Source organism: Stigmatopora argus, chromosome 15 (genome assembly GCF_051989625.1).
Source record: "Stigmatopora argus isolate UIUO_Sarg chromosome 15, RoL_Sarg_1.0, whole genome shotgun sequence".
NCBI classification, from domain to species: domain Eukaryota; kingdom Metazoa; phylum Chordata; class Actinopteri; order Syngnathiformes; family Syngnathidae; genus Stigmatopora; species Stigmatopora argus.
Window position 1 is genome coordinate 363,661 of NC_135401.1, and position 27,389 is coordinate 391,049.

At 45.3% G+C, this 27,389-nt stretch overlaps 1 protein-coding gene across 7 annotated transcripts; it reads right to left on the minus strand.

Annotated features, from left to right (window-relative positions):
• Positions 1-73: 73 nt before the first annotated feature.
• Positions 74-27,032, minus strand: actn1 (actinin, alpha 1). 7 transcript variants are annotated; one of them, XM_077621846.1, is made up of 29 exons: positions 26,635-27,026; positions 25,736-25,879; positions 25,592-25,628; positions 25,380-25,519; positions 25,182-25,311; positions 24,264-24,477; positions 23,434-23,500; positions 23,271-23,374; positions 18,501-18,575; positions 11,282-11,396; positions 10,126-10,245; positions 9,506-9,592; positions 9,350-9,437; positions 8,802-8,880; positions 8,653-8,734; positions 8,100-8,185; positions 6,749-6,841; positions 6,076-6,306; positions 5,108-5,255; positions 4,863-5,013; positions 4,677-4,785; positions 3,904-4,044; positions 3,638-3,820; positions 3,251-3,385; positions 3,005-3,184; positions 2,542-2,688; positions 1,793-1,858; positions 977-1,135; positions 74-501 (listed from the first exon to the last, which is right to left on the minus strand). In XM_077621846.1, the coding sequence occupies exons 1-29, from the start codon at positions 26,840-26,842 to the stop codon at positions 343-345; spliced, it is 3,678 nt and encodes a 1,225-aa protein (XP_077477972.1). In that variant the 5' UTR covers positions 26,843-27,026; the 3' UTR covers positions 74-342. The 7 variants fall into 7 exon arrangements, 6 of the variants coding, with proteins under 6 accessions (XP_077477972.1, XP_077477968.1, XP_077477967.1 ...); XM_077621842.1 differs by lacking the exons at positions 8,100-8,185; positions 23,271-23,374; positions 23,434-23,500; ... (4 more) ...; positions 25,736-25,879; positions 26,635-27,026 and adding exons at positions 2,026-2,106; positions 7,024-7,109 and having other exon boundaries at positions 18,501-18,936; XM_077621841.1 differs by lacking the exons at positions 23,271-23,374; positions 23,434-23,500; positions 24,264-24,477; ... (3 more) ...; positions 25,736-25,879; positions 26,635-27,026 and adding an exon at positions 2,026-2,106 and having other exon boundaries at positions 18,501-18,934.
• Positions 27,033-27,389: the final 357 nt, after the last annotated feature.

The window sequence follows — 27,389 nt, forward strand, 5'->3', positions numbered from 1 at the left end:
CTTTAATACATTCATTTAAATATTCGGTTTATGTGGCTGTTGAGTGATTATCATTAAACTCTCATAACCATAGAACAATAAAGCAAAGTTTCTTTATTACAATTTTCATCGCTCACTCTCAACCAGGTGAAGAAAAATACCTTTTTTTTTGGTTCAGTATCATAAAATATGTTAACTTTACTTATTTATGAATGACAGACAATGACAAGAAAATAAAAATGTGTTTGCTCTCTGTGTAAACGGCTTGCCGTGGGTTTTTTTGGGGGGGAAATAATATTGAGATAAGGCCAGAGACGTACAAAAAAAATAAAAATAAAAATAAAAGCGGGCAGCTGAGGGGCTTCAAAGGTCGCTCTCGCCGTAGAGGGCGGTGGAGAAGGACATGTAGTCCAGGGCCCCGGGCACGCCGTCGGGGCCAACGTACGGGGCCATGCGGGCTATGCAGTACTCCGCCTGGTCGGGGGGCAGCTCTCGCCGTAACTCGTCCTCCAAAATGTAATTCTGCGTGCGTTTAGGCACGGAAAAAGAAGAAAAAAAATAACATTTCAATGTACAAGAGAGCTATTTCAAACCATTATTTGGATAGTCTGTTAAATCACCAATTATTTAGGCTGGGGTTGAAATCAAGTTATTTACAGTTGGTATATAAGTTTTTAAAAAAAATTACGCTTTAGGTGGAAATGGGCAAATTTTTGGAATGACTTAACTACTGCATGTCGTGTGCAAACAAACAATCACCGTTTTCCAAAGCAAGGTGTTTTAAAATGTCAAATTTGGATAAAACATCATCTTTTTTAAATAAATACTATTTTATTCCACTTTTTGGTTTAAAGTGTGTGTGTATATATAGGATGAAATACATTGAAAAATTAAAGTTAGAATGGGCAAAATGGTTGTTTGCTTAATTTGACGGTGGATTGGTGGTCATTGACCAATGGCAAAGCCGTCGTCGTTAAAGGTGGCGATATTTTTTTACCTTGTCTCCGGCCAGGACCTTGAAGGAGGCCATGACCTGGTCGGCCGTGTCGGTGTCGGCCGTCTCGCGCGACATGAAGTCGATGAAGGCCTGGAAGGTGACCACGCCCATGCGGTTGGGGTCCACGATGCTCATGATGCGGGCAAACTCGCTCTCCCCCTGTTGAGGCGCGTGCGTACAAACGTGCACAAGTCAAGAAGAGCTGACCAAAATTTACTACAACGGCTTTCGCTAAAACGACAAAAATCAATAAATCAAACCATGTTTTTTTTCCAGTAATTTACATGAAAACAAGTGAACGACGATTAATTTCCAAATGCAATGTCGTCATCTAAACAAAAATCATGAAACTTAAATAAAAACAAAAATGCAGTGGTTATCACTCCCAATATAAATTAGATTTGGTCCCCCTGATTTTTTTCTTGAATTTATTTTGAATGATTTTATTTCCTTTTTGTTGCAAACCATAATATATATCAAAAATAGAGTCATTTTAGCTGCAGGCAAACCAAGAAATGACACCTAGCAAATATATATATATAAAATAACACCTCAGCAACACGCTTATTTAATTTTTAATTATTTATGACCTATTTATTTATGTCTAAAATGTCTTTTCTTGTGTCTGTATTCTCACGCTCTTGCTACTGTGACAGTGAAATAAAGTGATCTCATCTAATCCAATCTATCCAAAATTGGGTTCTGAATGTTTGGCTCACCCGCTAATCAGACCAATAGTCCAAAATTATGCCAATACCTTTATTAATGCTTGTGGTGTGTTACCTGACCCTCTCAAAACCAAGACCAAAACTTTACCAGGTTGTAACCGACGGAGATAAGGCAGGACTTGAAGTCGTCGGCGTCCATCACCCCCGTTCTCTTCTAAAAAAAGGGGACGAACGACGGACAGGAAGGAGGGAAAAAAGAGAGGAAAGCAAAGGGATACCGTCGGAAGAGAAGGAGGAAAAAGTAGGGAGGAAAAAAAACACAAAAAGGAGAAGAAACAAAACAACAACAAAAAAGGGGGAGGAGTTAAATAAAGCAAGTACCTGTGCGTCGTTGGCGATATCGAAGCCCAGGCTGATCAGGCAGGCCTTGAACTCCTCGGCCCCCAGCGTGCCCGAGTGGTCCTGAGCCGTGAGTGAGCGGGGGTGCCGGAGTCGCGCGACCGCACGCGAGAGTCGCGCGAGGTGAGAGCCATGCCGTGCATTGTGGGTAAGGAAGGCATGCAGACAAGAAATTGCACGCCGGTTAGCATCTGCCGCCGCGACGTCCACGGGCGTTCCGACGGATCGGACGTCCGAGTCGAGACACGTCAACGCATGCGGACACGTAAACGGACGGCCATTCTCAGAGGTTAACGTGCAACGTGAATAGGGAAGAAAACCGGCTCCAAACCGGCGACGACAACGTGGAAGGCCCAGATTTGAGTCATTCCAGAATGGGAGGACATTTCCAGTCACGTCATTCAAAATAGGACTTGTTCACATCCAAAAAAATTGGGGGAAAAAACAACTAATCCAGTTCTGGAATGAGCCATTGGGGCGCCGGATTGGCTTACTGACCCTATCAAAATGGTTGAAGGAGGCCCGGAACTCGTTGAGCTGCTCCTGGGTGATGCCCTTGGCGTCCCGCGTCAGAATCTGGTTCTCGATCTCGTTGATGGTGCGGGCGATGGTGGTCAGGAGCTGCTCCCAGCCCACGCGGATGTGCTGGACATGGCAAAGATCAACAAGATCATCACTTGGGTTTTTGCTTTCCTGATGGATCTCATTGCGGCCCTAAAAAGTGGCAATCCGAAGACCGCTATATATTTTTTTAATGGTTTTGACCACCAAATGGTCTTCTCATCTCCATCTCGACTCCAATTCTTTTATCCGTCTTTAATTTCTGTGTAAACGGTTGAAAATATCAACCCCGTTTTTCACCGTGACCCGCAAAAACAAAGCGCGCTAGCAGTAGCTTCTACTTCCGCCATCCCGACAGTCTCGGTTTTGTCAACTACGGAGAACGTCACCGGCCACGTACCTCCATGGTGTAGTTGGTGTGCTTGTTGTCGAAAATGAGGGCGGCCTGGATGAGTTGGTGGTCTCCCTCCAACTGCTCGATCTTGGGCGCGTAGTTGACGATGCTCTTCTCGTACTGCCGGAGGTGGGCCAACTGGTCTTCCAGCGTCCCGTGGAGCTCCATGGAGATGTAGCCGATCTCCTGCACAAAAAGAAAAAAAGGATTTAAAAAAATGGGATGACACTTGGGGACCACCGTAGACCCTACCTCCATCTTGGTCTGGATCCAGGGCCCGATGACGTTGGCCTGGCCGGCGAACTGCCGACGCAGACGCTCGTTGTTCTGCTGCCGGGCGTGCTCCTCCAACAGGGCCCGGTCACGGTGGGGGACCAGTTGGCGAACCTTCGGGGGACAAACAAGCATCCTTTTTCACATCTTCAATTTTTCAGACTTTCCACCATTTTTTGCACTTTCGTAACTGTGAGCTCAAGTCAAAATTGTTTTGGTTTGTCAATAGGCCACACGGTTTTGAGGTGCTGGGTTCCAATCCAGGTCGGTCCACCTGTGTGGAGTTTGCATCTTCTCCCCGGGCCTAGCTGGGTTTTCTCCGGGTACTCCGGTTTGCAAATAACATGGTAGCGAGCTAGGCTTCACCTTCTCCCACTTGGCGTTGATCTCTTGAGGGTCGATGGCGGTGTAGGGGTTGACGCCGGACATGTTGACGTGGTAGGTCTGCACGATCTTGGCGATCTCGTTGTGGATGCCCAGGATGGCCTGCCGCTCTTTGTCCGCATCGGGCAGCGTGGCCTTGAACTGCTCGTGGGCGGCGCTCAGACCCTGGCCACGGACACGACAAGGATGTCAGGAGGGGCGGGAGGGAGGTAGGACGGGAGGACTCGGGGACTGGAATGCCGACTTGCCTGGATTTCCTCCATGGTGTGGACGATGAAGGAGTCCTGCAGGTCCTCCATGGCGCCCTCCATCCAGTTGTTGAAAGGGGCGGCCCTCTTGGCAAACTCCAGGTACAGCTGGTCGATGGTTTCCAGAAGCTTCTCTGTTCTCTGTTGCAAGTTTCAAAAAAATTATAATAATGAATTAATACAAATGATAAAAAATATATATGAATAGATAAATAAATCACTAAAGTAAATGAAATAAAATACACGTATTAAATGAAGTCAATTAAATAATAATAAATACAAGCGCTTTGGATCAAAATAGCAAGAAAACTGCTTTTTGCCATTTTTTCAAAATAAAAACAAAACTTGCATGACATTTTTTATGGAATCAGTGCTTTGGCAGCAAATAAATATTTAATTAATAAATGAGTAAATAAATAATTGAATAAAATAAATGATTTAAATTAAGTCAATTCAATCAATTGAATAATAAAAATAAATAGAAGCACTTGTAATCAAAATAAATAAAATTAAAAAAAAATTTGATGAAAAAAAAAGCAAAAAACTTGTATGACAGAAAAAAACTGACTATAACAAAAAGTGCAACATTTCAAAGTAAACAACATTTAACTGTATTTGAAAATGTAGCAACGATTAGCTTAGCTTAAAGTCATACAGTACGTGACACTTGGTGCAGCCTTTATTCTGAAAACGCTCCCCGACTGCGATCATCCCGCTACTTTCTCCTCACGATGGAGCGCTAATATAAGATTAAAAATAAGCCAGTGACTAACCTGTAGCGCTTCATTGCGTTGCCTGGTCAGATTCCCCAGGTTGTCCCACTGATCACAAATTCTTTGGCAGCGACCGTTCACGCTGGGCGAGTCGTAGTAATCCAGCTCGCTGGAAGGAAGAGGAAAAAAAAGTCTTTCTCGGGAGAACTTTGGCGCCTCCTCCCGAAAACCCCACTTTGGTCTCACTTGAGCTCCTGCGCGATGGCGGCGATCTGCTCCACGCGGTCCTGATGGGCGGCCAGGTCGCTCTCGAAGGCCTCGTGTTTCTTCAGCAGGGCCTTGATCTCCGACAGCGACGCCGTTTCGAAGTCTCGAAGCCGCAACATCTCCTCCTTGCCTTGGGTCGCCAGACGGACGGACGGACGGACGGACGGTGGAGAGATCAACGTCGCTCGCGGTGGTCCACGACGACGCACCTCCGTGCCGCTTACCTTCCGTCCAACTCTCGTGGATGGCCGCCTTCTGGCGGAACTTCTCGGCCAGGTGGTCCAGTCTCTCCAGGCGGCGGATCTCGTTGAGGAGCCACTCCTCGTAGCCCTTCTCGGCGCCCTCCAGGTTGCCCCAGGCGTTGTTGATGTCCTAAGGGGAAAGCCTTGGCTGTCAATCATCCGCCTTGCCGTGTCCTGGACACGCCAATCACGGGAGTCGAGGGGGACGCGTTAACTTGGCTCACTTATCTACTGCAATTTTACTCGATTATATCTGAAAATGGACGGTGATGTGACCGCATCATGGATTTCTGAATAGAAAAATAGCAAAAAATGGCATAAATCCCTTTAAGGGAGGATAATTATGCATGACAGAAAATTTACTTTTACAGTTATATTTTTTATCCATCAAAATGAAAAAAATGAAAGAAAAAAAGATTATAGATTGTTTTTTGTTTTGATTTATACTTAAAAAATAATGACCGACATAAAGCAAACAAAATTATTTCGTTTTTAACTCCAAAATGTAAAAGAAATGATTGAATATTGAGTTTTTCCTTTTGTTTTAATTTATACTTTAAAAATAATTTGAACGCACTTTTTTAACTCTAAAATGTAAAAATAAAATACATTTAAAAAAAATATGAAAAATAAGAATTCTTCCCTATGAATAGCTTGCAAATATTTGGACCATTTGGCTGGCAATAAGAATTGATGATAAACTATCAAAACAGCGGTCAATTCATGGTCATTTGATGATTAATTTGGTGTTGATTGGTGGTAACAAAGGCTTCCGGTAATATACCTAAAATACTTTTACCAACTAAAAGCTTCCTTTTTTTACTCGATGTAAACCACGGCGCTACGTCCACAGTATTTTTCTACTTGACTTTAACCCTCGACGTCGAGATTCAAGAAGCGTTTTTTTTTTCTTCTTAATTTAGGAAGGCACCAGCAGACAAGTCACTCACCGACACCATCTGACCCTCGGAGGGCATGAAGGCGGGCCGGTTGCTGAGGCGCAATTTGGTCTGCAGCGTGTTGAAGTTGATCTCCAACTGGCACTTCTCCTGCACTTTGGGCGGCTTGTGCAGCCGCCGGTAGTCGCGGAAGTCCTCCAGCTTCTGCTGCATGGCCTGCATGGTGTTCTCGGGCAGGCGGTTCTCCAGCCACGGGATGGTCCGGCGGATCCACTCCAGCAACTGTCCAAGGGAAAGACGCTCAAATGAAGCCCAAAAACAAAAGTTTCAACATTTCAGATGTTTTTTTAAGGTCAATTGTTGACAAAAAATAATTTTCTTGGCGGAGTTTTGATACAAAATGCCAATTTATTAGTTGGGAAAAGACTGGGCTCAGTAAACTAAGGAGGAAGTGATTCGCGCCACTTCACTTTCAAAATAATGCGCTAGATTTCTACGTTGCGTTTCGAAACAACTTGTCACGGTAAGTTGACATAGCTTTCGATATTTTAAGTTTTTTTCAGGTAAATTGCTGGAAAAAAAAACATGACTTGATTTTCTTGGTTTAGTTTTGATACAAAATGTCAATTTGGTCGTTTGGTAAAGACCGGCGTAATTAACAACGAAAAATCAGTCGTATTTGACGGCTCTGTATACGCTATCTTTTGGACGGGGGTGCACTCACGTCACTGGCCAGCTTCTCGTAGTCCGTCATCAACTGCTCGTTCTCTTGATTGACAGCCAGCACCTTGCAGATCCGGTTGGCCGCCGTCTCCGCCTGTGACGCAGACGCCGTCGTCACCTCATCGTTCCGTCTCTTAGCTCGGTTTTAACGTTTAAAGCGGCCCCCGATTCCGTCCTCCAAAGTCCCGACAGGAGAAGGCAAAGAGCGCGGCAGCCAAAGCCAGCGACCCAAAAAAAAAGCCAGCGCCGTCCCATTGGTCGGCGGAAGCTGCTCACCTTCTGCTTGCCCGAGAAGGCGTGGTAGTAACACGACACGTAAGTCATGACGGCCTTCTCGTCGGGCCTCAAGGTGCTAAGGATATCTGCCGCAGGAACGGGAACGGGCCGGATGGATGGATGGACGGACGCAGGAACGGACGGACGGACGGAGGAGGAGCAGCGGGGCGGCGGGTGGCGAGTGGGCGGCGAGTGGGCGGGAAAAAAAAAGCACACACACACACACATGGCACAGAGAAGGAAAGAGTAAAAGTGTGCAGAGACAAAAAAGGAGGGCCGGCAGGGGGCGTCGTCAGAGGGGGCCGGGGGGAAAGGGGGGGTCTGCCTGCCGCCGTCCGGGAAAGCTCACTTGGGCAAGTCCACCGTCGCCATTGCCGACGATGGATGTCCCAAGCGGAGGGCCGGCGGCCAAATAAAGGCCATTTTTGACTCCGATTTTCTACTCAATATGATTCTGGAGGGCTAAATCGTCCAAGCTAACTGCTAATTTGTTGTTGTTGTTGTTGTTATTTTTAGTTGTTCAAGTAAAAGAGTTGACTCTTTTTGCACCACTACATTGTAACTATTATATCCAATTTAATGTCATGATATCAATCAACTTATTGATGGATGCCAACCCAAGTCCAGACAGATTGGACGTCCAATCACTTATCAATGGCACGGAAGCGGGATGATTCACCATCACCCGTCCCAGTGTCTATGGCGGTCAATACCGCTCGATAGCTTCCGCCCAAAAATTCTATATTTAATATTTTTTTATGCAATTTGACTCATATTCCATTTGAAGCCGCATGGAGATCGACGGCAGCGAGGCAGACCGGAAGGAGCTTCCCGAACAAAAATCCCACCATCCCGTCATGCGTTTTTTTCTTCCAGAACATGCAGACAGTGAGAGAGAGAAAGTGTGACCCCTGCAGGGAAGCTTGTGCACTGCAGAGAGAAAGTGTTAGAATAACACCTGAGGGGTAAAAAAATAAAAATAAAATAAAATGAAAAAGAAGACAAGGTGAGGAGGGAGGACGGGTGGGGCGGAAGAAGGAAGGAGGAGGAGGAGGAGACGCTGCATCCACGGGTACCTTCTGGGCGCCCGAGAAGGCGTGGTAGAAGCTAGACACGTAGGTCATGATGGCCTTCTCGTCCGGACGGGCGGTGCCCACAATGTCTGTGGGAGGGGGAGGGGAAGGGGGAGGAAGTGTGGAGGAAGGAGGGAAGGGAAGGGGGAGGAATTGGGGGAGCAGGGGTGTCAAACTCGGTTTGGGTTGGCCAACTAGATCTCACGTGGTTATTCTGGGCAGTAAAAAACGGTAACTTCATGGCCGCCGTGGATGGCGCTAAATCCAGTGGAAAAAAATGGGTAAAAAAGGGTTGTTGTTTTTTTTAACAATTTGCCTATTTAAAAAAATGTTGGCATGTGGGCGGAAAACAGAATACCCAGATGTAAAAAAACAAAACAAATAAAAACACAACACGCAAACGTGGGAAGGCCGCAACCCAGGTTTGAACCCTCAAACCAGGAACTGCGAGCCGGAGGAGCTCACCACACAGTGAATTAGCGACTGGAAAAATGTCAAAATATCTGACAGGACTGCTTTTTTAAAATCAATATCCTTTTGTAACTTCTATTTTTACCTTCTGCGTCCAACATCTTGGGGATGTCCAAGTATTTCTCGGCCACGTCGAAGGCGGTGTTCAGGTTGGTCATGGGGTCGTCCTAACAAAAAAAATAAAGATGACAATTCATCGAGACGGTCTCCGTCTCCGTCCAATCGTCCTCTCACCTTGCGCAGTTTTCCGTAGTCGATGAGTTCCGGACGGTGCCGATGGATGAGGGCGCAGAAACCCAAGCCGTCCTTCCAGCTGAAGTAAGTGCGAAGAGAGAAGAAAAGACGCATTAGACCGACCGGGATTTACACGTGGCGGCTCTTTTGATGGGTGGATATGCCGACCTGGGAGCTAAAATATGGAAACTGCCGAGTCCGGAACGCACCCATGGGAGCGTCGCTTTGCCACTGTGGTGCTGAAACTACCTCTTGCGGCTTTTTAAAAATCCTCATTTTTTTTCATTATACTCCGGTACATGCATACTCATTGATTAGCAACAGTGTCAGAATGTTGTCAAAAGAATTCAGAGACTTTTTCTGACTTTATAAGTGGTGAAATGACTAAAAAAAGGCACTGATTTGCTGTTGTTTTGACTTTTAAATTGTCGCATTCGTGTACCAAAATAAATGGCTACCTTGACTTGCTAATTTTTCTATTTCCAACTTACTTTTGGGGTCATTTAACATGAACACACACATACCAAAATATTATTGTGTATTCTGACCTAATGTGAAAGTTTTGAATGTTGACGTTCTTGTAGGGCGCCGTCTTGCGCTGGCACCATAACAGGAGGCCCTCTTTGGCCGATGTTTCTGAGGTTAAAACAAAATGGAAGTCACGTGGAAGTTGCATTCAAACACACACAAACACACAAAGGTACCTTCGACGGAAATGTCCTGAATGGCAAAACGGAGGATGATGGTCCATATCATTCCCAGAGTCATCTTGGCGTTGCCATCCACAATTTCTAGACATCCAAAAAAAGACGATGGGATTCAAATGAAAACTTATTGAACAGGAGACAATTTCCAGGTCACGTCTTTTTAATATTGGTAGCTTTGGTTGTATTTTTTGGGGGGAAATTTCATGTAAATGTTGAATTGTTTGCTTTGGATTTTGGGTCACTTTTTGCTGATTTGTTTTTTGTTTTTGGGGGGGTAAATTAGATTTTTTTTAAGTTGGCTTCGATATCAGAGAATGTTTGTGAGTCCAGTTGAGAATGTTTTTTTTTAAATCATCAGTTAGCTCAATGACGTTACTAGTTGGTTGAAATGTGCAATTGGAAATGAATTTGTTTGAGCGACTTGTGATTTTCCAACAGGTTGGTTGACTAGCGCCTTGGACAAATGGCCGTAATCCAATCAGGCTCAGGCTCAGGCTCAGGCGCCCGTCCCGTGACGGAAATCCCGTCAAAAGGACAGTGGCGCTGGCCGGGGCTCGAAGGGCTCGAAGGGGCGGCCAAATGTGTCGGCGGACACGAAAGGGGGTGCCGGTGCTCACCCTCGGCGCCGATGGACACCAGCTTGACTCCTTTGCCGGTGATGAAGTCCAGCGCTTTGTTGACGTTGGAGATCTTGTGCACTCTCATTTTGCCTCGCTCGGGTTTGGCCAAACGCTCGCCTGGATTACACACAGAACAACGACAACGACAACGACAACCAGTCACTGAGCAGTCGCTAAAATAAGCTAAGCTATGATCAAATAAACTAAAGGAAGGTAAGATAAGATAAAGTAAGATAAAATAAGATAAGCTAAAATAAGATAAACTAAGACAAACTAAGGTAAGATAAGATAAACTAAGCTAAACTAAAATAAGCTAAGATAAAATAAGATAAGAAAGGCTAAACTAAAATAAAGTAAGCTAAACTTAAATAAGCTAAGATAAAATAAGCTAAACTAAGCTAAGTTAAACTAAGATAAGATAAAATAAGCTAAGTTAAACTAAGCTAAGATAAAATAAGCTAAGGTAAGATAAAATAAGATAAACTAAGACAAACTGACACAAACTAAGGTAAAATAAGATAAACTGAGCTGAACTAAAATAAGCTAAGCTAAAATAAGCTAAGATAGGCTAAACTAAAATAAACTAAGCTAAACTAAAATAAGCTAAGATAAAATAAGCTAAACTAAGCTAGGTTAAACTAAGCTAAAATAAGCAAAAATAAAATAAGCTAAGCTAAAATCAAATAAACTAAGCTAAAATAAGCTAAGCAAAAATAAGCTAAGCTAAAATAAGCTAAACTAAGCTATGCTAAAATAAGATAAGCTAAAATAAGATAAACTAAGGTGAGCCAAGATAAGATAAACTAAGATAAGATAAAATAAGATAAACTAAGCTAAGCTTCGTCACTCCTAGTAACTTTGACATGCTGCAACTAACAGCAAGCCCTTGTTGATTTTCAAATGGTTTCCATTAGAGCGATTGATCGCATTCCGTGTTGCGCGGCTCTTTTCAAAACAACGGGACGCCGTTCTTTCTTCAAAGTTTGGGAACAAACTACCGCAAATGTGGAAATGTGTGTAGTATTTGTCATGCGTGTCAAACCAAACACCGCCATGAACTATCTTTGTGGTCGTTGCAAACGCTTTCTGCTATTACTACTACTACTCGTCTTTTTAAATGGATGTATAAAAGGTGATTTGATTTTTGACTGACCTGAGATGACCTCCAGCAGCAGCATGAGCTTCAGACCATCGCGGAAGTCTTCCTCGATGTTCTCAATCTGCGTGCCGGCTTTCCTCAAGTGAGAGTTGCACCACGCCGTGAAGGTCTACGGAACAAATGGAAACGTTAATAATTTTCATATTTACTGACTGGCCTTTCAAATAGCGCGCCGGGGTTAGCATGGTTAGCTCACTTGTGCACCGTCATTGGCAACGTTTACGGGGAAAAAACAAACAAAAAGTCAGCCGGCATACTTTCAAAGAAAACCCACACCAGCCCATGCAAACTCCACACATGTGGGATCGAGCCCTCGACCCCAGAACTGCGAGGCCAAAGCGCTATCCACTTATCCACCTGTCCACCCTCAATACAGCCATGTTATTTTAGCCATTGAGGAGACATGGGTGTCTTGATTAAGAAGGTTCAAGAGACGTAGCATGAAAGGACCAATGAGTGCTTTCCTGCTCATAAAGGTCTCCGAAGCAAAGCGGCCTTACGTGTTGCGCAACGCAAGGCCAGAAAAGTGAAGAAAAAAAAGAGAGCAGCGACGACATTTTTTGTGCTTTCCGTCTTTGGCCAGCACCTCCCAAAACGTGCCTGCTTGCCAAAAAGTGAAGAGGGCTGAAAATCCTCATGAGTCAGCATCAATAATAACACACACACAAACTTTTTCCAGCCAAGTCCGATCCGACTTGGGTGTTTTCAGGTCAGAAACGCAGGAAAATCCGTCCAATAAAAAAATTCTGTGTCAAAGCAGGAAAGGAAGTCAAAAGTTGTTAGCAAAAAGGAAATTGCTTTCCAACAGCGAGATTTGAGCCCAAAATTGAAGATGTAGCGAGACCTGATCCAAAAACTCTGGAAACTTAATATAGAGCGTATTCTCCGGAGTATAAGTTGCAGATTTTTTTAAAAATAGTTTGTCACAGGGGTGCAACTTAGATGTGAAAATTATTACATCATTCACATATTTTTAACTGAACTGCAAGAGAGCGCTCTAGGTATGTGTTAATCATTTCAACATTAGCAATTTTGGTTTAAGCCCAAAAGAAACTGTTTTTTTGGTTAAAAAAAAAAAATTAAACAAAATTATATTCATATAATCAGCATGTTGTTGCCTCTATTCTTATTTAAAGGCCTTCCAAGAGGACATGTCTGTTTTTTTAGTGGCTGGATTCCAGCCCTCGCAGACAAGATAAACATGGAAACCAGTTTTTCCGCCTTGTGTTGTCGACTGTCACTATTTGAAGTGAAAATGCTACTTGAATTGAATATCTTTATTGTCATTATACAAGTCCAATGAGATTTGAAGCTTCACCATAAAGTGCATTTCTATTCCAGTGCACAACATATCTTTTGATTTTTTTTTTCTACCTTTTTCGGCTTCCCCTAGCGACAACTATCCATTTTTCATCCGACTTAGATTAAAAAAAAACAAAAGACGAATGACGCGACAGTAAATATCAGCGCCATGCCGCGCCGGCCCTCCTTTGTCTGCCCGTTGGCCCGCGCGACATCGGGACACTTGGCGAGATCCGCAGCCAAGGAGATGGATGGGCCAATGGCAAGACCTCGCCGACCTGCCACTAAAAGCGTCTGCGTCAATGGACCCGAGAGATTGACGCACGACGTCGCCGTTACCGGGCGCGGGAAAACAACTTCCTGCCGGTTGCCCGGGGACGTACGTACACGCGCGCCCAGTACATGCGTGTGTTCTCTGGTCAGCTTCCAAGGGAGAACATAAGAAAGGGGGGGGACAAATGATTTGGTAGCTAGCGGTTAGCCCGTTTTGGTCGCTGGCCAGAGCCCCTAGCTAAAACCTCAAATTGTATCAAAACCCAAGCCCCGCCCCGTTTTTTCTAACCCACCAATTGCGCCCAAAAATGCACCCCGTATTTTTATTTGACCATATAAGTCAAAATACAGTCGTAGCTCTACTTATGAAATGAATTGGCTCCAGAACTTTTTTTCGTAACTTGAAAATTTTGTAAGTAGAGGTGTACTTTATATGTAAATTCTCTACTTTGTTCCACGGTCCTCGCACAACGACCAACTAAACCCTTTAAAATGGGTCAAAGTGTCCCAATTTTGTATGAAAGATGTGAGGAAACATACAAAAAATGAGAGAAAATTCTAAGGAAATGATTCATTAATGTCTTAAAATAAATAAAGCATATGGAAAATGTGCCCTGCACCGCTGAAATAGTTCCCTCCGTGGCCGTTATTATGGGAGGCGTAATGCCCGTGTTTGTCCACCAGATGGCGGCAAAAGCCATCCACTGTGACTTTTACGCGCGAGTGTGTGTGTGTGAAAATGTATGCCACATTGCATTTGTACAGTTTTTAATCGCTTAATAAGGGGAATTCAAAATAAAATAATGGATAAGGAAATGCATTTACTTTTTGGGGGATTTCGTAACTTGGATTTTTTCGTATCTTGAGTCACTCCTTTGCATGGAAAAAAAAAATTGTAACCTGAAACGTTCGTTACCTAGGGGCATTCGTAAGTAGAGGTACGACTGTACATTGTCGGAATGGGGGAGGAGCCAGTTTTCCGCCGCCGGATTTACACTAGACAATCAGAACGGCTGGCCGGCTGGGTCGCTCCCTGGAAATCCAGCCAACGGGGGAAGCCGTAACCGGGGTAACGCCGGCAAATGCCGGCATTCGACGGCATTCGGCGGCCTTCTGGAACCCGCGGCGCGGCGGCGAGTACAGTACGCATGCTGAAAGCCTCCTTTGTGGAGAAGCGAGCGGCGTGCGGCTGAGTCAGGTGACGGTCAGCAGAAAAACGCTGGCCCGGAAAGCGGCTGACTCATGCGGACGCTTCCCGTGGCGGCCAATGGCGCGCCAGGCTTTGTCTTCGGCTAAAATGCTCTGTTACACCTGCGTTTTAAAATGGCGCTCCCAAAATAGACGCTGTGATAAACAGTCATTGGACAAAATAGATGAGGTGATACTATAAATGTATCGGAATCGGGTAAAAAAAGAAAAAAAACATTTTTAAATTGTATTTGTTGATTTTAAAGAGGCGGGCGAGTGGTTCGCCTCACAGTTCTGGGATCGAGGGTTCGATCCCAGGTGGGTTCTAATTCCAAATGTTGTCCCATTCTGAAAGCTGACTAAAAGGTGCGTTCAAGCACCAACTAAGCATCCAGCCAGAACTTTAAAATCGATAAAAAACTCAGTTTGAAACAAGTTCAAACGTTGTTGTCGCGCAGGTTGTGACAATACACTTCTTTTTCTTTTTCTTTTTTTGAACCGTTTGGATTCCCACGCAAGTCCCAACGTGCCGGTCGGAATCTCCACGTCTTTTGAGACCCCGTCAGTCGCCGCTTTCACGTTTAAAGTTACTTCTCGCACCCCCATAAAGTTTGACCCCGGCCAAAGGGGGCGCTCTTTTTCATTTGGTTTACTTCCACGCCACATTCCAGCAGCACTAAGCAGAGATAAGATCCATCGATTTGTTCAATAACAGCCCATCTATTGCATCACCTCGTTCTTTTTTGTTTTTTAACTCAGGCATTTTCTGCCTGGGGGAGGAGCTAACTAAGCCGTGCAGCGACTTGTCATTGGCTTTTACGGTTATAAAGTTGCGTAAAACGCGGAATGCAGCGGATGATTCATCTGAAATTCCGATACTAAAAAAAAGGAAATGACAAGCTCCCTTTTTGGTGAGTTGCGTTTTTAAGGTTGGTTCACACCGAGTTCCCACTTCTTTTTTTCTAAAAAGATGGAAAGAATTTGCAAACTCATCAACAGTAAATTTTTTTTTGAACTTTTTACAGCCCTTGCTAAATACGACTAATCTTCCCGAGTCTATTACGCCAGTTTTTAGCAAACTACTAGATATGCATTTTGTATCAAAACAACCAAAATATCAAGAAATATGTTTTTATTTTTCTGAAATGTTGAAAGTTTTGGCATTTTAATTTATTGCGACGATTCATTTCCAAATGAAAATTGAACAAGTTTTGCATTTCGGACTTTGTCCTTATTTTGAAAGGAGCGTGCTCACTTCCTTTTCGAGATGTACGTTAGCTAAAACCAAAACACCAGTCTTTTATTTTATTTATTTCTAAGAATGAAGTAGTAGCAACTATTTGAAAAGCATTGCATTCTATTCAGCTTTATTTCTGTTAGCATCGCTACTAAATGGCAGCAGGAAAAGGCTCCCAAAAGCTGAAAATTCTCTTTACCGCTACCAAATATGGCATCATTTAGATTCCGAGCAAAGTAAAGTCAAGTTCCCAATAATAACTTGATAGAATGTGTGAGTAATATTGCCAATAATTGTCTTGAAAGCACTCCATCATTGACTGAAATATTATCATGAGTGACTAAGAGGAAGTTTGTTTGTTTTCCAACTGGCTTCCACATAAAAAGTCAACTTTCACAACACGGCTGGTGAACGACATGGCATTTCAATTGACTTTTTTTCCCCTCCCGCTTGGACAAAAGTACGAGCGACGATGTTTACTTTCATTGCTGCTCTTAAAAAAAAGAAAAGAAGGAAAAAGGGGGGAAAAAAGGCAGCGTGCGAAAGAAACACTTGCTGTCATCACATTCCTCCGTTCCTTCCCATGATGCACCTTTGCTAGCACTTGCAGCCCAACAAAGAAGCACCACAGCTAACTGACCACTGTAAAAAACAGCCTTTTCTCAGGTTAAAAATGATATAAAATTTGAAATAAGTCTGCATTTAATCAGTTCAAATTGATTTAAAATTCAAGGTACTTTCCAAGAGGAAGGTCCGTTTTTGAAAAGGTCAAAGGTGAGCATAGGGGTCCCAACTGGGTTAAGGTTTTGGTGTTTTGGTTTTTTCAACTGGCTTACGTCGGCAATCGCGGACCGACCGGGCTGACGACGAATTCTACCACAGGACGGCGTGATGTCGCCAAGGAAACAAGAAGCGAGGAGAAAAAAAATGAATGGGACGGAGGGTTCCCAGCCAGCCCGCTTTTCAAGACGGGAATGAGATCCGGGAAGCCCACCAGACGCCCCGTGACGTCTCGGCGCTCTTCTTCTCCCCGGTAGCGGTAGCCGATGACCTCATGCCGGAAACCAGAAGCGACGAGAAACTGGATGGAGGGGGGTGTCTGAAAAACTTTTTCCAGGGGCCACGTTATTACCATTTTTGGGCACGCTCGCTCCCAACCGACGCAAGCCCGGCCCAGACCGCGGCGGCGCTCGGATTCCACATGGCTTTTTTTTCTTCTTTTCAACGGCGGGAGGAGAGGAGAGGAGAGGAGAGGGGAAAAGGTAGCGAGTAAGTGAGTGCCGCGTGGAGGCGGGAGGGGGGAGGTTCAAGGATCATCTAATCCCTCCTTCTACCCTGCAAATTAAGACATGGATAGAGGGGGCGGGGCTAATCCACGTCTCATCGTAGAGCAGATGACAGACTTTTTGCTGCGATCGTTGGCGGCGTGCAGCCAAGCGCACGCCGGACATCTGTTGCGTGGACAAGGTGCGCCGCCAGCGGAACCATTCACACCACTTGGCTGGTTGCTATTGGCGTTTGATTCGGATTAACTGGGAGGGGCGGAGTTCCATTTGAACATTTAGGGACCCAAAAACTTCTTTTTTTAAAATAGGGGCAATCTTTAAAAATCAGAAACTAAGAGCAAGTAATGAAGAGTAAACTATAGCCTAGATAACACAACATATCCATCTGGCATATGGAAAAGAAAAAAAAGACTTGCTCCTGATTGGTAGGCCGAAAAAAAACTATAAAAAAGACGATTTATAGTGGAGAACATAAGTAGTAAAGAGATAGAAGACACTTTGTTTGAATGAACTTTACGCAAAAAAACTCACATGGAATGACAAAGCGTTTTTTGTGAATCTATCCACTCATAAAAGAGGAGTTGTAATGAAAAAGGGTGGAAATTAGCCATTTCAACAAGGTACGCTAACGACTGAGTTAGCATTGACTCCAACGATTAAAACTGTCCAATCATTAAATTGCGGTTCACTTTAGCTTTTCACATTAAAAAGTCAAAATCATGGTATTCTAATGCCCACTTTTAGATATGATCCCAGAGTTGATCAAGTTACAATTTCAAATATTACATTCATGAAGTTACTGTACCTTTGCAAACTATAAAAAAGCACCATGTAGCTCGAAAAGACTTGACAGCAAACATTGACATATTTTAATAAAGGGCCTTTCTTTCCAGTAAAAAAACAAGAGACTGACACTTGCGCCTAAGGCACCAAATTCAAAGCATCGCCACATTTGTTCCTCATCCTCCAAAAAGTCATCATCTCGTCAAGAAACTTGAGCGAAATATGCTGACCCCTTATCAAGTTGTGGTGAAATTCCTTTTCTGACCTCTGTGACCTTTAACCTCACCATTCTAAAATGTCATCACTTCTTCCACTTTGTCATACAAACAACCCACACAAACAAATTGATATTTCTTGGGCCATTTGTACAGAAATTATTGGATTTTGTTTTAATTTAATCTGTTTCAAAAAACCGTAAGCGCCAGAATTTGAAAGCGTCATTTTGGGAAAAGCGGCTACTTGAATCACCATTTTAATGTACAAAGACGGGAAGTGACTAAGAGCAGGTGTACAAACATGCATGTTAATGTTGAAATTTGAAAATGAGTTGGAAGAAATGAGTTGGAAAGCAGTTTGAAGCCAGTGCCAAATATTCAAAGAGGCCTGAGGACACAGAGACAGAGCAAGAGCCAATTGTTGCTTTTTCAAACGTCTTTTTCTTACGCTTTCACACGTGCATTCGCTTCCCAAAAAGGGATTTGAAACTAAGGTTCCAATGCAATTTGACATTTTTAATTTGGACCAAGACCTGTCAGGGATGTTAAGCTTCCAAATGGAGCTTTTCAACCAAGCTTTTAGTTGCAATTTTAGACAGGACGCAAAGTTCGTGTTTAAAAACCTAAAAAATGGAGATTTTGAAGGAGTCCAATGCTTGAAGTTTCGACTAGAGTCTATTAAGATAATTGCTGGATGGCGAGCTTCAGGTTTCAAACGGTGGTTAGGGTTTCAAATGGTGCTCGTTTACGGCCAAATTTGGGCTTTGGCTTCCGAATTTTGGGCGTCAAAAGCCGCCCGGTGCTTCGCAATGGCGGTGTTGGGGTGTCAAAATGAGATTTGACGTCCCAACCAGAAGAAGAAGGATGAATTTGTTGGCGGGCGGGCGTGTGTGTGTGTGCGGTTGAAACCCGGAAATGAGGCAGCTCACCTTTCGCTGTTGCTTCTCCCAGGCTGGGTCCAGGAGCATGTCCCGGTCCCAGTCGTCCTCCTGCTGCATGTAGATCTGCTCTCCGTCGTCGTAAAGGTCCATGGCGTCCGATGACTGCGGGCCAAAAACGGCGTCTCCCGACAGGCTTTTCTTGCCGCGTGTGTGCGTCCGTGTGTCCGTGTCCGTGTGTTCGCCGGCCCGGCTGCCTGCCTCTCCTCAACCCGCTCCTTCTTCTTCTTCTTCTCCTCCTTAAGATTTTTCGACGGTTCCTCCTTCTCTATCACTCTCTCTCCTCCTTTTTTTTCTCTCTCTCTTTGCGTAACTCTTGCACCGCGGCGCAGAGGCAGAGGTTCCCCCGAGGGAGGGAGGCTTCATACAAGGCAGGTCGACTTTAAAAAATAAATAAATAAATACAAAAAAGAGAGAGAGGGAGAAAAACTTTGCGACAGACGAATCGCGCCGACGGCGGAAAAATCAAGGATTCTCATTGGACGCCACGCAGACACGAGACCGCCCTCTCTCGACGCCGATTGGCCGACGCGGTTGTCATCCGCCAGGCTTTCGCTTGAGGCCCCGCCCAGGATCGACTCCCAAGTGTGATTGACTGGAGGCTAATGAGCCTAAAACAGGAGTGACTTAACCCTTTGTGGGCCGAGTGACGCTATCAAGAGCATCGTGATTAACATTAATAGTTTGTGTGCACTTGTGTTCGCATTCATTCAACTTCCGCTTCCGTCTAGTGTTGTGACAAACGTATTTTTTATTAAATTCATAAACGGAAAAAAGTTAGAATTTAATCGATTATGACAAAGTGCTAACAAAACACTGTACTAATATGGAGGTTGATTTTAACATCAAGTAGGCCACTACATAAACATTTGGTATAAATGTGGCCTACATGACCTAAAATTAAGTGTTTATTTAGTTTGTTTACACCTCAAATCGAACTGTGAGGTTTCGTTTTCATTTTTTTTTAAAATGAAGAATGATAATTAAAACAAAAAAACTTTCATAATTGGTCAAATTAAAGATACAGCCTTAGTTGGTGGTTAGCGTTCAATTCGACATTTCAAGTTGCAAAACAAGATGTTAGATTGGAGTCCGGACGCTTTGCTCGACAGCCCATCCGTCAAAAACCCCTAAGACACGACGGCTAGCCAATCGAGCGCGCACGAAATGCTTCAACTCATCGCGAAAACTCGGGGCGCAGCTCGCACGGCCGCATTAGCCATGACAAACTGTCAATTCATCCACGGCGCTCGTCTAACTTAATTCGCACGTCGGCGTGCGTTAAATGAGAAATTGGCGGCCTTTGGGTCAACGGGGTCGACGCCATTTGGACGCCGCTGTGAGATTCGGGGCCCTGGTGTGAAGACACCCCAGCGAGCGGAGAAGGTTCCACTTAAACACCTCACCCGGACATTTTTTGGGGTGCCATCACTGCTTACATTTTGAGTCGAGGGACACGTTATTTGACCGGGTCTTTTTGACCGTTGCAAACGCGCGGGTAAGCTGACCTGGAAGAAGCAAAAGGTGAGTCGGTCGGCGTCCAGTCAGACAAACGCGCAGGTCGCTGGTGCCTTGTAAGGTAACTGGTGTTCCTCCTCCTCGCCGGGGAGAGACGAACCCGGCGTGCTCTTCCATATATGGACAAACTTTCAAAGGGGATGAGATGAATGTTTGGGAAAGTGATGTCACTCACACACACACACACACACACTGCTCAGCTGCTTGTTGCAAGAAAGAGCCACGCTTTTTTTCCTTTTTCTTTTTTTTCTTTTTTTTAACGCTGCATCTGTGTGCCTATCTTATGAATGAAAAAAAAGAAGTATTAAAAAAAAAAAAAAAAAAGATTCATATTTAGGAAAAACTACTCAAAGATCCAAGTACAATCCCTCAAAAAGGATTTGATACGAGTATAAAATGACAAAAACGCGCCAGGACCAAATCAGTGACATCAGCATTCAGAAATTTTGCAATGTCGTAAAATGATTCAAAATGTTTAAAAAAATAAGTTGACGGACACAAACAAATACAAAAAAAAATCCTGAAGTCATGCATTGAATACAAGACTATAGCAATGCTTGAAAATAATATTTTTTTAACTCATTGTAGGACAAAAATGGAATGGATGAATCATATGGTATAAGCGGCATCCTCACTAGGTATTCCAATTGTGTTGGGAAGGCGGACGCTTGGCCATTTATGGGAGGATCATCCCTCCCGTTTGAATTGCTTCGTTATGCGCTGGTGGCGCAACAAATGGCTTGAGATGCTACAAAGGTCCTCCAAAAAAAAGAGACAGATATCTTGTGAAGTGGAGCTAAAGTCAGAATAAAAGCGGGTGAACTTTGGAATGGAAAATGGGAATCGGAGTGTTGGCGGAATCCTTTCAAATGTGCCACGTGGGAGTGTTTATATCTTGTTGTTTACTGGACAGAAGGGAGAAAAGACTAAAAAGGATTCTAAACAACTCTATTAAATATATATGCTACCTAATACGAGTAGCACTACGCTAAAGAAAGAGCCAAAATTTGGGTCTGAAGACCAAGCGAGTCTTTTTATTGACAGAAAACATGTCTGCTTTGTAACGGTAAAGCAATCTTCCTCTTGCCTCGACGCCTTCGGAAAGCAAATCAAAAGCGCCCTAACAAAAAGGTGTTAGCTCACATGAAACACTTGAACCAAAATGGTGATTCCTCTTCTTTTTTTTTAAATGTTAAACTCATTAAACCTCCAAAGCGCTGAAAAAAAAGATGCTACTAATCACAAAACGGCCATGCTTGACTCCACCTGATTTTATATGCAAACTTGAGTTAACTGGTGACTTGCAATTGACGGCGATGACGGACGTCCAATTGAATTGCACTCTCCCGGTCGCCGGCAATGAAGCCATTTACCAAATAACATAAAAGCCCGTTGATGCTGTTACTTGATTTCAGCGTAGTAAGCGGTCACGTGATAAAGTTAGCGCGTGCTTGTTATGGAACGGGTTGACTTTTAAAGCAGCCCTAGTTCTTCTTTTCGGCATCAAAGAATGTCAACGGCGGCAAAACAAAGCCCCTCCCCCCCTAACAAAACCTTGGCTAAAAATCCTCCACCACGACAGAACGGGCGAATTATTCCGAAAACACCCGACGGGGGTTCCTTTGCCAACGGTGGACTCGCCGCTCGCTTTTTTCTTTTTAAAGTCGCCTCCAAAAGGACTAAAAGCGGCGACTAGGTTTTGAACTTTTTCTCGGAGGAAGCGCACTCACCCTCTTCCGGTCCCGCGTGCGTCCGCTTTTGCGTGGGGGGTTTGAGACCATCCCCGGTCCGGGTTTCCTCCGCGGCGAGTCCGTCTCGCGGCCGTTCGGCGGCGTCGTCATCGTCGTCGTCCGCCTCGCTGTCGTCGTCCGAGACGACGGCTCGGGTCCTGGCGGGCCGTCGCGGCGTGGCCTCGTTCCCGTTGGCCGGACTGCCGGGCGACATGGCCGGGCTGCCGCACACCAACTCGGACAGGCGGAGACGCCGGCCGCCGTCTTCCGACTCCTCCCCCGAGGAGGGCGAGTCGTGGGCGGACGGGGACGAGCGGGCGGGCGCGCCGCCGGAGGAGGACGGGGCCCGCCCGCGTCGCCGCCGCCTCATCACGTTGCGGCGGCGCACGGCGCTCCGTCGCTCCTCGTCTTCGGTGCTGGAGCCGGCCGAGGGGCTGGAGGCGCCGGCGGGGAGCGAGGGCGACGTGGACGAGGGGACGGACAAGGTGGCGTAGTCCCGCGGGCTGGGCGATCGAGGGCGCGGCATGGGGTCCAGCCAGAACTCGCTGGAGTCCGAGCCTCCGCCTCCGCCGTCGGCCGGCGGACCCGACGGCGGCGGGCGGCCGCCCCGCCTCCCGGCGCGGCCCTCGCCGTCCCCCCCGGAGCCGGAGCGGTCCGAGTCGTCGGCTCCGGGGGCGCCCTCGGCCGGGGCCACGCGGCGTCCCCGGGCGTGCAGCTGCATGATGGCGTCCTCGCTGAGGTCCGAGTCGGAGTCGGAGCTCCAGCCCTCGATCTCGCGGCGCACCAGCGAGTCGAAGAAGGCCATCATGCGTGGGTCCTCCTGGATGGACTGGCTGACGTAGTCGTGCGACAGTCCGCTGCCGCTGTTCAACACCAGGCTGATGTACTCCTCGTGCGTGTACAGGCTGCGACACTTGTCCTCCACGCAGCCGTCCAGGTCGCCCAGGCTGTCGGGCTGCTGGTACGGGCTCCACACCTGCAAAACCATCATTCCATCATCACAATATTTATTTTGTTCTGCATTTTTCATTTGCAATCAGAAGCAACAAAAAAAATGTTAGTTCCAAGTCTGGGATGTTGAGGCCACACTCTATCTGACTGACACCTTCATTTTAATTTGCGGGTTTCCAAGTGTATTTCTATTTGCGGTCCTTGATTTCTCCGCTTGAGTCATGTGGACATTTATTTCCCTTTTTAAATTGACTCCACGTTGACACTTTTGCTTTCCATAGCGCAGCACGAAATCATTTCAACTGTCATTGAGCCGTCAAACCTGGTAAGTGGCTGCGAAATAGCTGGGCGGGGTTCAAATCGATCGATGCAACCGACTCATTTTCAAACAGCCAAATTAATATATGAATAAAGAAATGTTCAAACCAATTGTAACGAAAACACTGGACGTTGTTTACTTGATTTGGGCACACCTGCTGAATAAAAATAAATATCCCCGATTTTTAAACGCGCATAACTACCCAAGTGAAGGACCGGGACTCACCTTGATGACTTTTTCCACACCGGAGGAGCAAATCATGTACGTTTGCGGGTTGAAGCGCACCTGGTTGACGATGGAGCGGTGACCTTTGAGGACCATGAAGGCCCCGTTCACCACGCGTCCAACTGGACAGCAAAACATCTCTCTAGTTTGCTGCAAACGCGCTGGCCGGACGCTGGCTCACCTCTTTCGGGGTCTTTGGGGATTTTCCACATGTACAGGTTAAAGTCGTCCGAGCCAGACAGGATGTACTGTAGTCACACACACACAAGTGTAGAATTTGTGTCAGGCAAATATTTAGACAGCCAAAGACAAATATTAAACAAGATACAGTAAATACCTCGTTCTTTGCAGTTTATAGGATAGTATGAATGAAACCGCCATGTTGGGACATTGTTTTTTATTTGGACTTTTTAAACCCTCTCTGTATACTAATGTTTAAGTCCCAAAGTGGAAACTACTGCCCTCATGTGGCGGTTAAAAGTATTGTCGAATTCTGTCGCCCCTCACTTCATTGTTTGTATTCATGTTCCTACACTAAAATGTTCAGATATATAGTATTTCAAAGATATTTAATAAGAAATTGACATCTATGAAAATATTGAAATTTTAAAAAAATCCTTAAAGATCACTTTGATGTAAAAGCAATCCAAGACTAAAATTGATGACATTCAGATTATACATATACTATTATTTTCCCCAAAGGTCACACATGTAAATATCTTTATACAAACACTTGCTATTATTATTATTTTTTAAACGAACGCAAAATTTCATATCTTTAACCTTCAAATTAAAATATTTCAAGCATTAAAAACCGCATTTTAGCTGTTTTTCAGTTATCCTATTCTAGAGAATTCCTTTTAAATTTGATTTATTGTAGTTGATTAGTCATGTCATTTTTTAAAGTCGTATTAGTTGAAAGTCATTTGATTGCGCAATAATTAGAGAAGTGTCAATGAGTGGGTTTTTTGTCAGGCATGGCGCTTTTTTGAGAAGGTCGCGGCGACTCACTTGATCTCGGTCGCCGGCGAAGCAGCAGCTCTTCATGGTGCACGAGTTGAAGTAGCCTTGGTTGTCAAACTGGAAGCTGGGTAGACGCGAGTGGAGCTCGTAGAGGACGGGCGGTAGTCGGCGGCGCAACGCCAGCAGTTGGGTGCCCGTGCTGTTAAAGCGCACGCTCATGGCGCTCTGCAGTGACATGCTGCCACCGTAACGCAGAAGCGTGCTGAGAACAAAGATTTAAAAATAAATAAATAAACGGACACAATCATAGCATTATCTTAATAACGTGCCTGTCCGCCTCTGTTAATCCTGTCAGTTAGCCCCTTTGCAGTAAAACTGACAGCTAAAGACACAAAATACACTGCCATCTAGCGGATACTTTTTGAGGTACAGCCACAGGACAAGCTAAAGCGGAGCAAAACGAACGGGCAATGGAGTCATTTTCAAGTATTTTAAACTGTTTCATGCATTGGATGATGTTGACTACATATTTATTTATTATTATTTATTCATTATTTATCTGTTCGTTTGTTTGCTGTTGTTATTTGTGCACTTCCCTACTTATGTGGTAGACTACATAATTATTACTTAATGTTTATTTATTTGTTATTTATTGGTCTACTGTTGTTATTTGTGGACTTATAAAAATAAATAAAAGCATTCAATGCAATGACGCGGTTTATCTTTCGCGGCCTCGCAATTTTGCAGCTTTTTTTTTTTTACAGCAAAATTTTACATGCCTGTTTTGTTTATATTTTTTACAGCACGCTGTGTTCTGTGTCCTGATTGGCTACGGGACTGTAGACCACTGTGGATCAATCTCCTCCACGTCATGTGTCTTGTGCAGTATAAAATGTGTTCAGCTTGCCAAATTTAGCTCATTTGAAGCTTCTACTTAAGGAGTGAAACTGCCGTGCAATTTCTCACCTGCGTGGCTTTCGGATGTCCCATAAGCCGACGCCTTCCTTGGAATTGGCGGTGGCCAGCAGTCGGGGCTCCGCCGGGTTGAACATCACGCTGTGAAAGGCCGACGGGTAATTGGCCAGGCAGAACGGTTCTACGAACGGAACAAAAAACCAGCGTTAAACACGCGCCGCGGCCCCGGCCAGGTGGCGGGCGACGTACCTCCGTGCGGCGGCTCTCGGGTGTCCCAGATGAGGACGCGGCCGTCGTCCGATGAACTGGCAAAGACGTTGTCGTTCACGGGGCTGACCGAGAGGCTGTACACGGCATCGATGTGCAGGAAGACGTTGAGCGTCTCTCGCCTACGACCACCAAAATAAGCCACGGTTTGTTTTCGTGCTCGGCCAAACGGCTAACGATCAAAGCTACGTTACCTCTCCACGTCGTGAAGAATCACTTGCTCGTCGTTTCCTGCCTCACGGGAAATAAACGGAAAAGTTAGCGCCGGATCCCACAGATTGATGTGTGTAATATGTTTGTAGTGGATATGTGGAAGAATCCATCTGGCGTGCCGTTACCTCCAGAGAAAACCTTCTTATTGCTGCTGTCAAAGGCCAGGCAAAAGATGTTGGACAGATGTTCTCCTTTCAACTTGACTGGCTTGGCACGAGAGTGGAGGGCTTCTTCCATGTGCCACAGGAGCACCCGGCGGTCATCTCCCCCTGCGGACACCAAACGCCAATTCAACCGTGCACAAGATTAATGGAATAATGGCGACAAATGGATTGGAATCGGTACTTTTGCTTTCAGCGGGCTTATCCTTCTTACCGCTACTTGGACGGTGTTAGTAATTCTACCCTCAGTGTAAACAAAGTAGAAACTTCATTCGATTTGAAGTGTCCTTCACTCAAATGGTTTGGCTATCTAACCATTATCTGCATTTAGGTAGTGAGTGTTTAGGACTGGTCGTGTCTCCTCACGATATAAGGTACAACGTTTAGTGTATTTTTATTGGCCTCTACCTAAGTCATGGTTAAATCAGCACTTGTACAAGAATTATTTTTTAAGTATCTGCACTAGTTGAGGGAGTTAGCTCAAAGACTTGAGCCGTCGTTGTCAACACGGTTAGACATTTGAATGATTTCAATAAGACGGCAGGGCTGTCATGCTACCAGGAGGCCCGCACGACTATTTTTAGCCACGTCAAAACACTATTAAGGCTTTAATGACGGGCTAGGTGTCGGTGGGCGACTCCGCGACCACGACCAAGCCGCCTCCGAGAAGCTAGCTACAGGCAAACATTACGCTGTCGAAAAAGCTCGGCTAACGAACATCCTTCAGAATGGGGAGGCTGGTCCGGAGCTAGCATAGCAATAGCAATAGTAATAGTATAGCCATAACATAGCATAGCATAGCAATAGTATAGCATGGCACGCTAGCAAAATTAGCACCGGGGAACGTAGAGGGGGCAACCCACCGGAGACCAGCCAATCTCCGCCGTTGTTGGAGAACTCGATGGCGTTAACGCAGCCAAAGTGTCCGAGCAGGTCCTTCTTGTAGAGGTTGGTGCAGCCGGAGAGCCTACGCCGCTGGAACTCGTCCTTCATGAGCGGCTGCCCCGTCAGCCCGCGGCGGGACAGAAAGCCCACGGACGAGCGCATACCGCAACCCTTCAGCACCTTCATGGTGGTGGCGGGCGACTACCGGGTGACTACCGGGCTCGCTGCTCACGTGCTGGCCGACTCGTGAAGCTCGTAGCCCGGCGAGGAGCTCATTGTGGCAGCTAATGGAGTTGGACGTCGACGACGGATGGATGTTTGGATGGCCGTCCAAAACGGCAGGCGTCCTACGCAAGACGCTAGATTGGAAGGACCCTCCTCCCGCCTTCCTTTATTTCCAGCCAATCACAGAAAACCATAGACCCCCCCCCCCCCTGCCTGTCACTAAGCATCATCAACTCTGACGAGCATCAATGTGTGTTCTTGCGGTCGTTTTTAATATAACATTTGTCTGTTTTATGAGTCGTTTGACGTCAACTACTCACAAATCGTTCAACAAATGTCTTGTTATTTCAGTCCAAAAATGTACTTGTGAAGGTGAAGTTTAGTTATAACACTAGAGCCTCATTGCATGCATTTATTATGTGGTTTATGCCTGACTAAAAAAGAAATATAACGACCAAAGATAACAACCAAAAATATAACAGCCAACAACGACCAAAAATATATATAA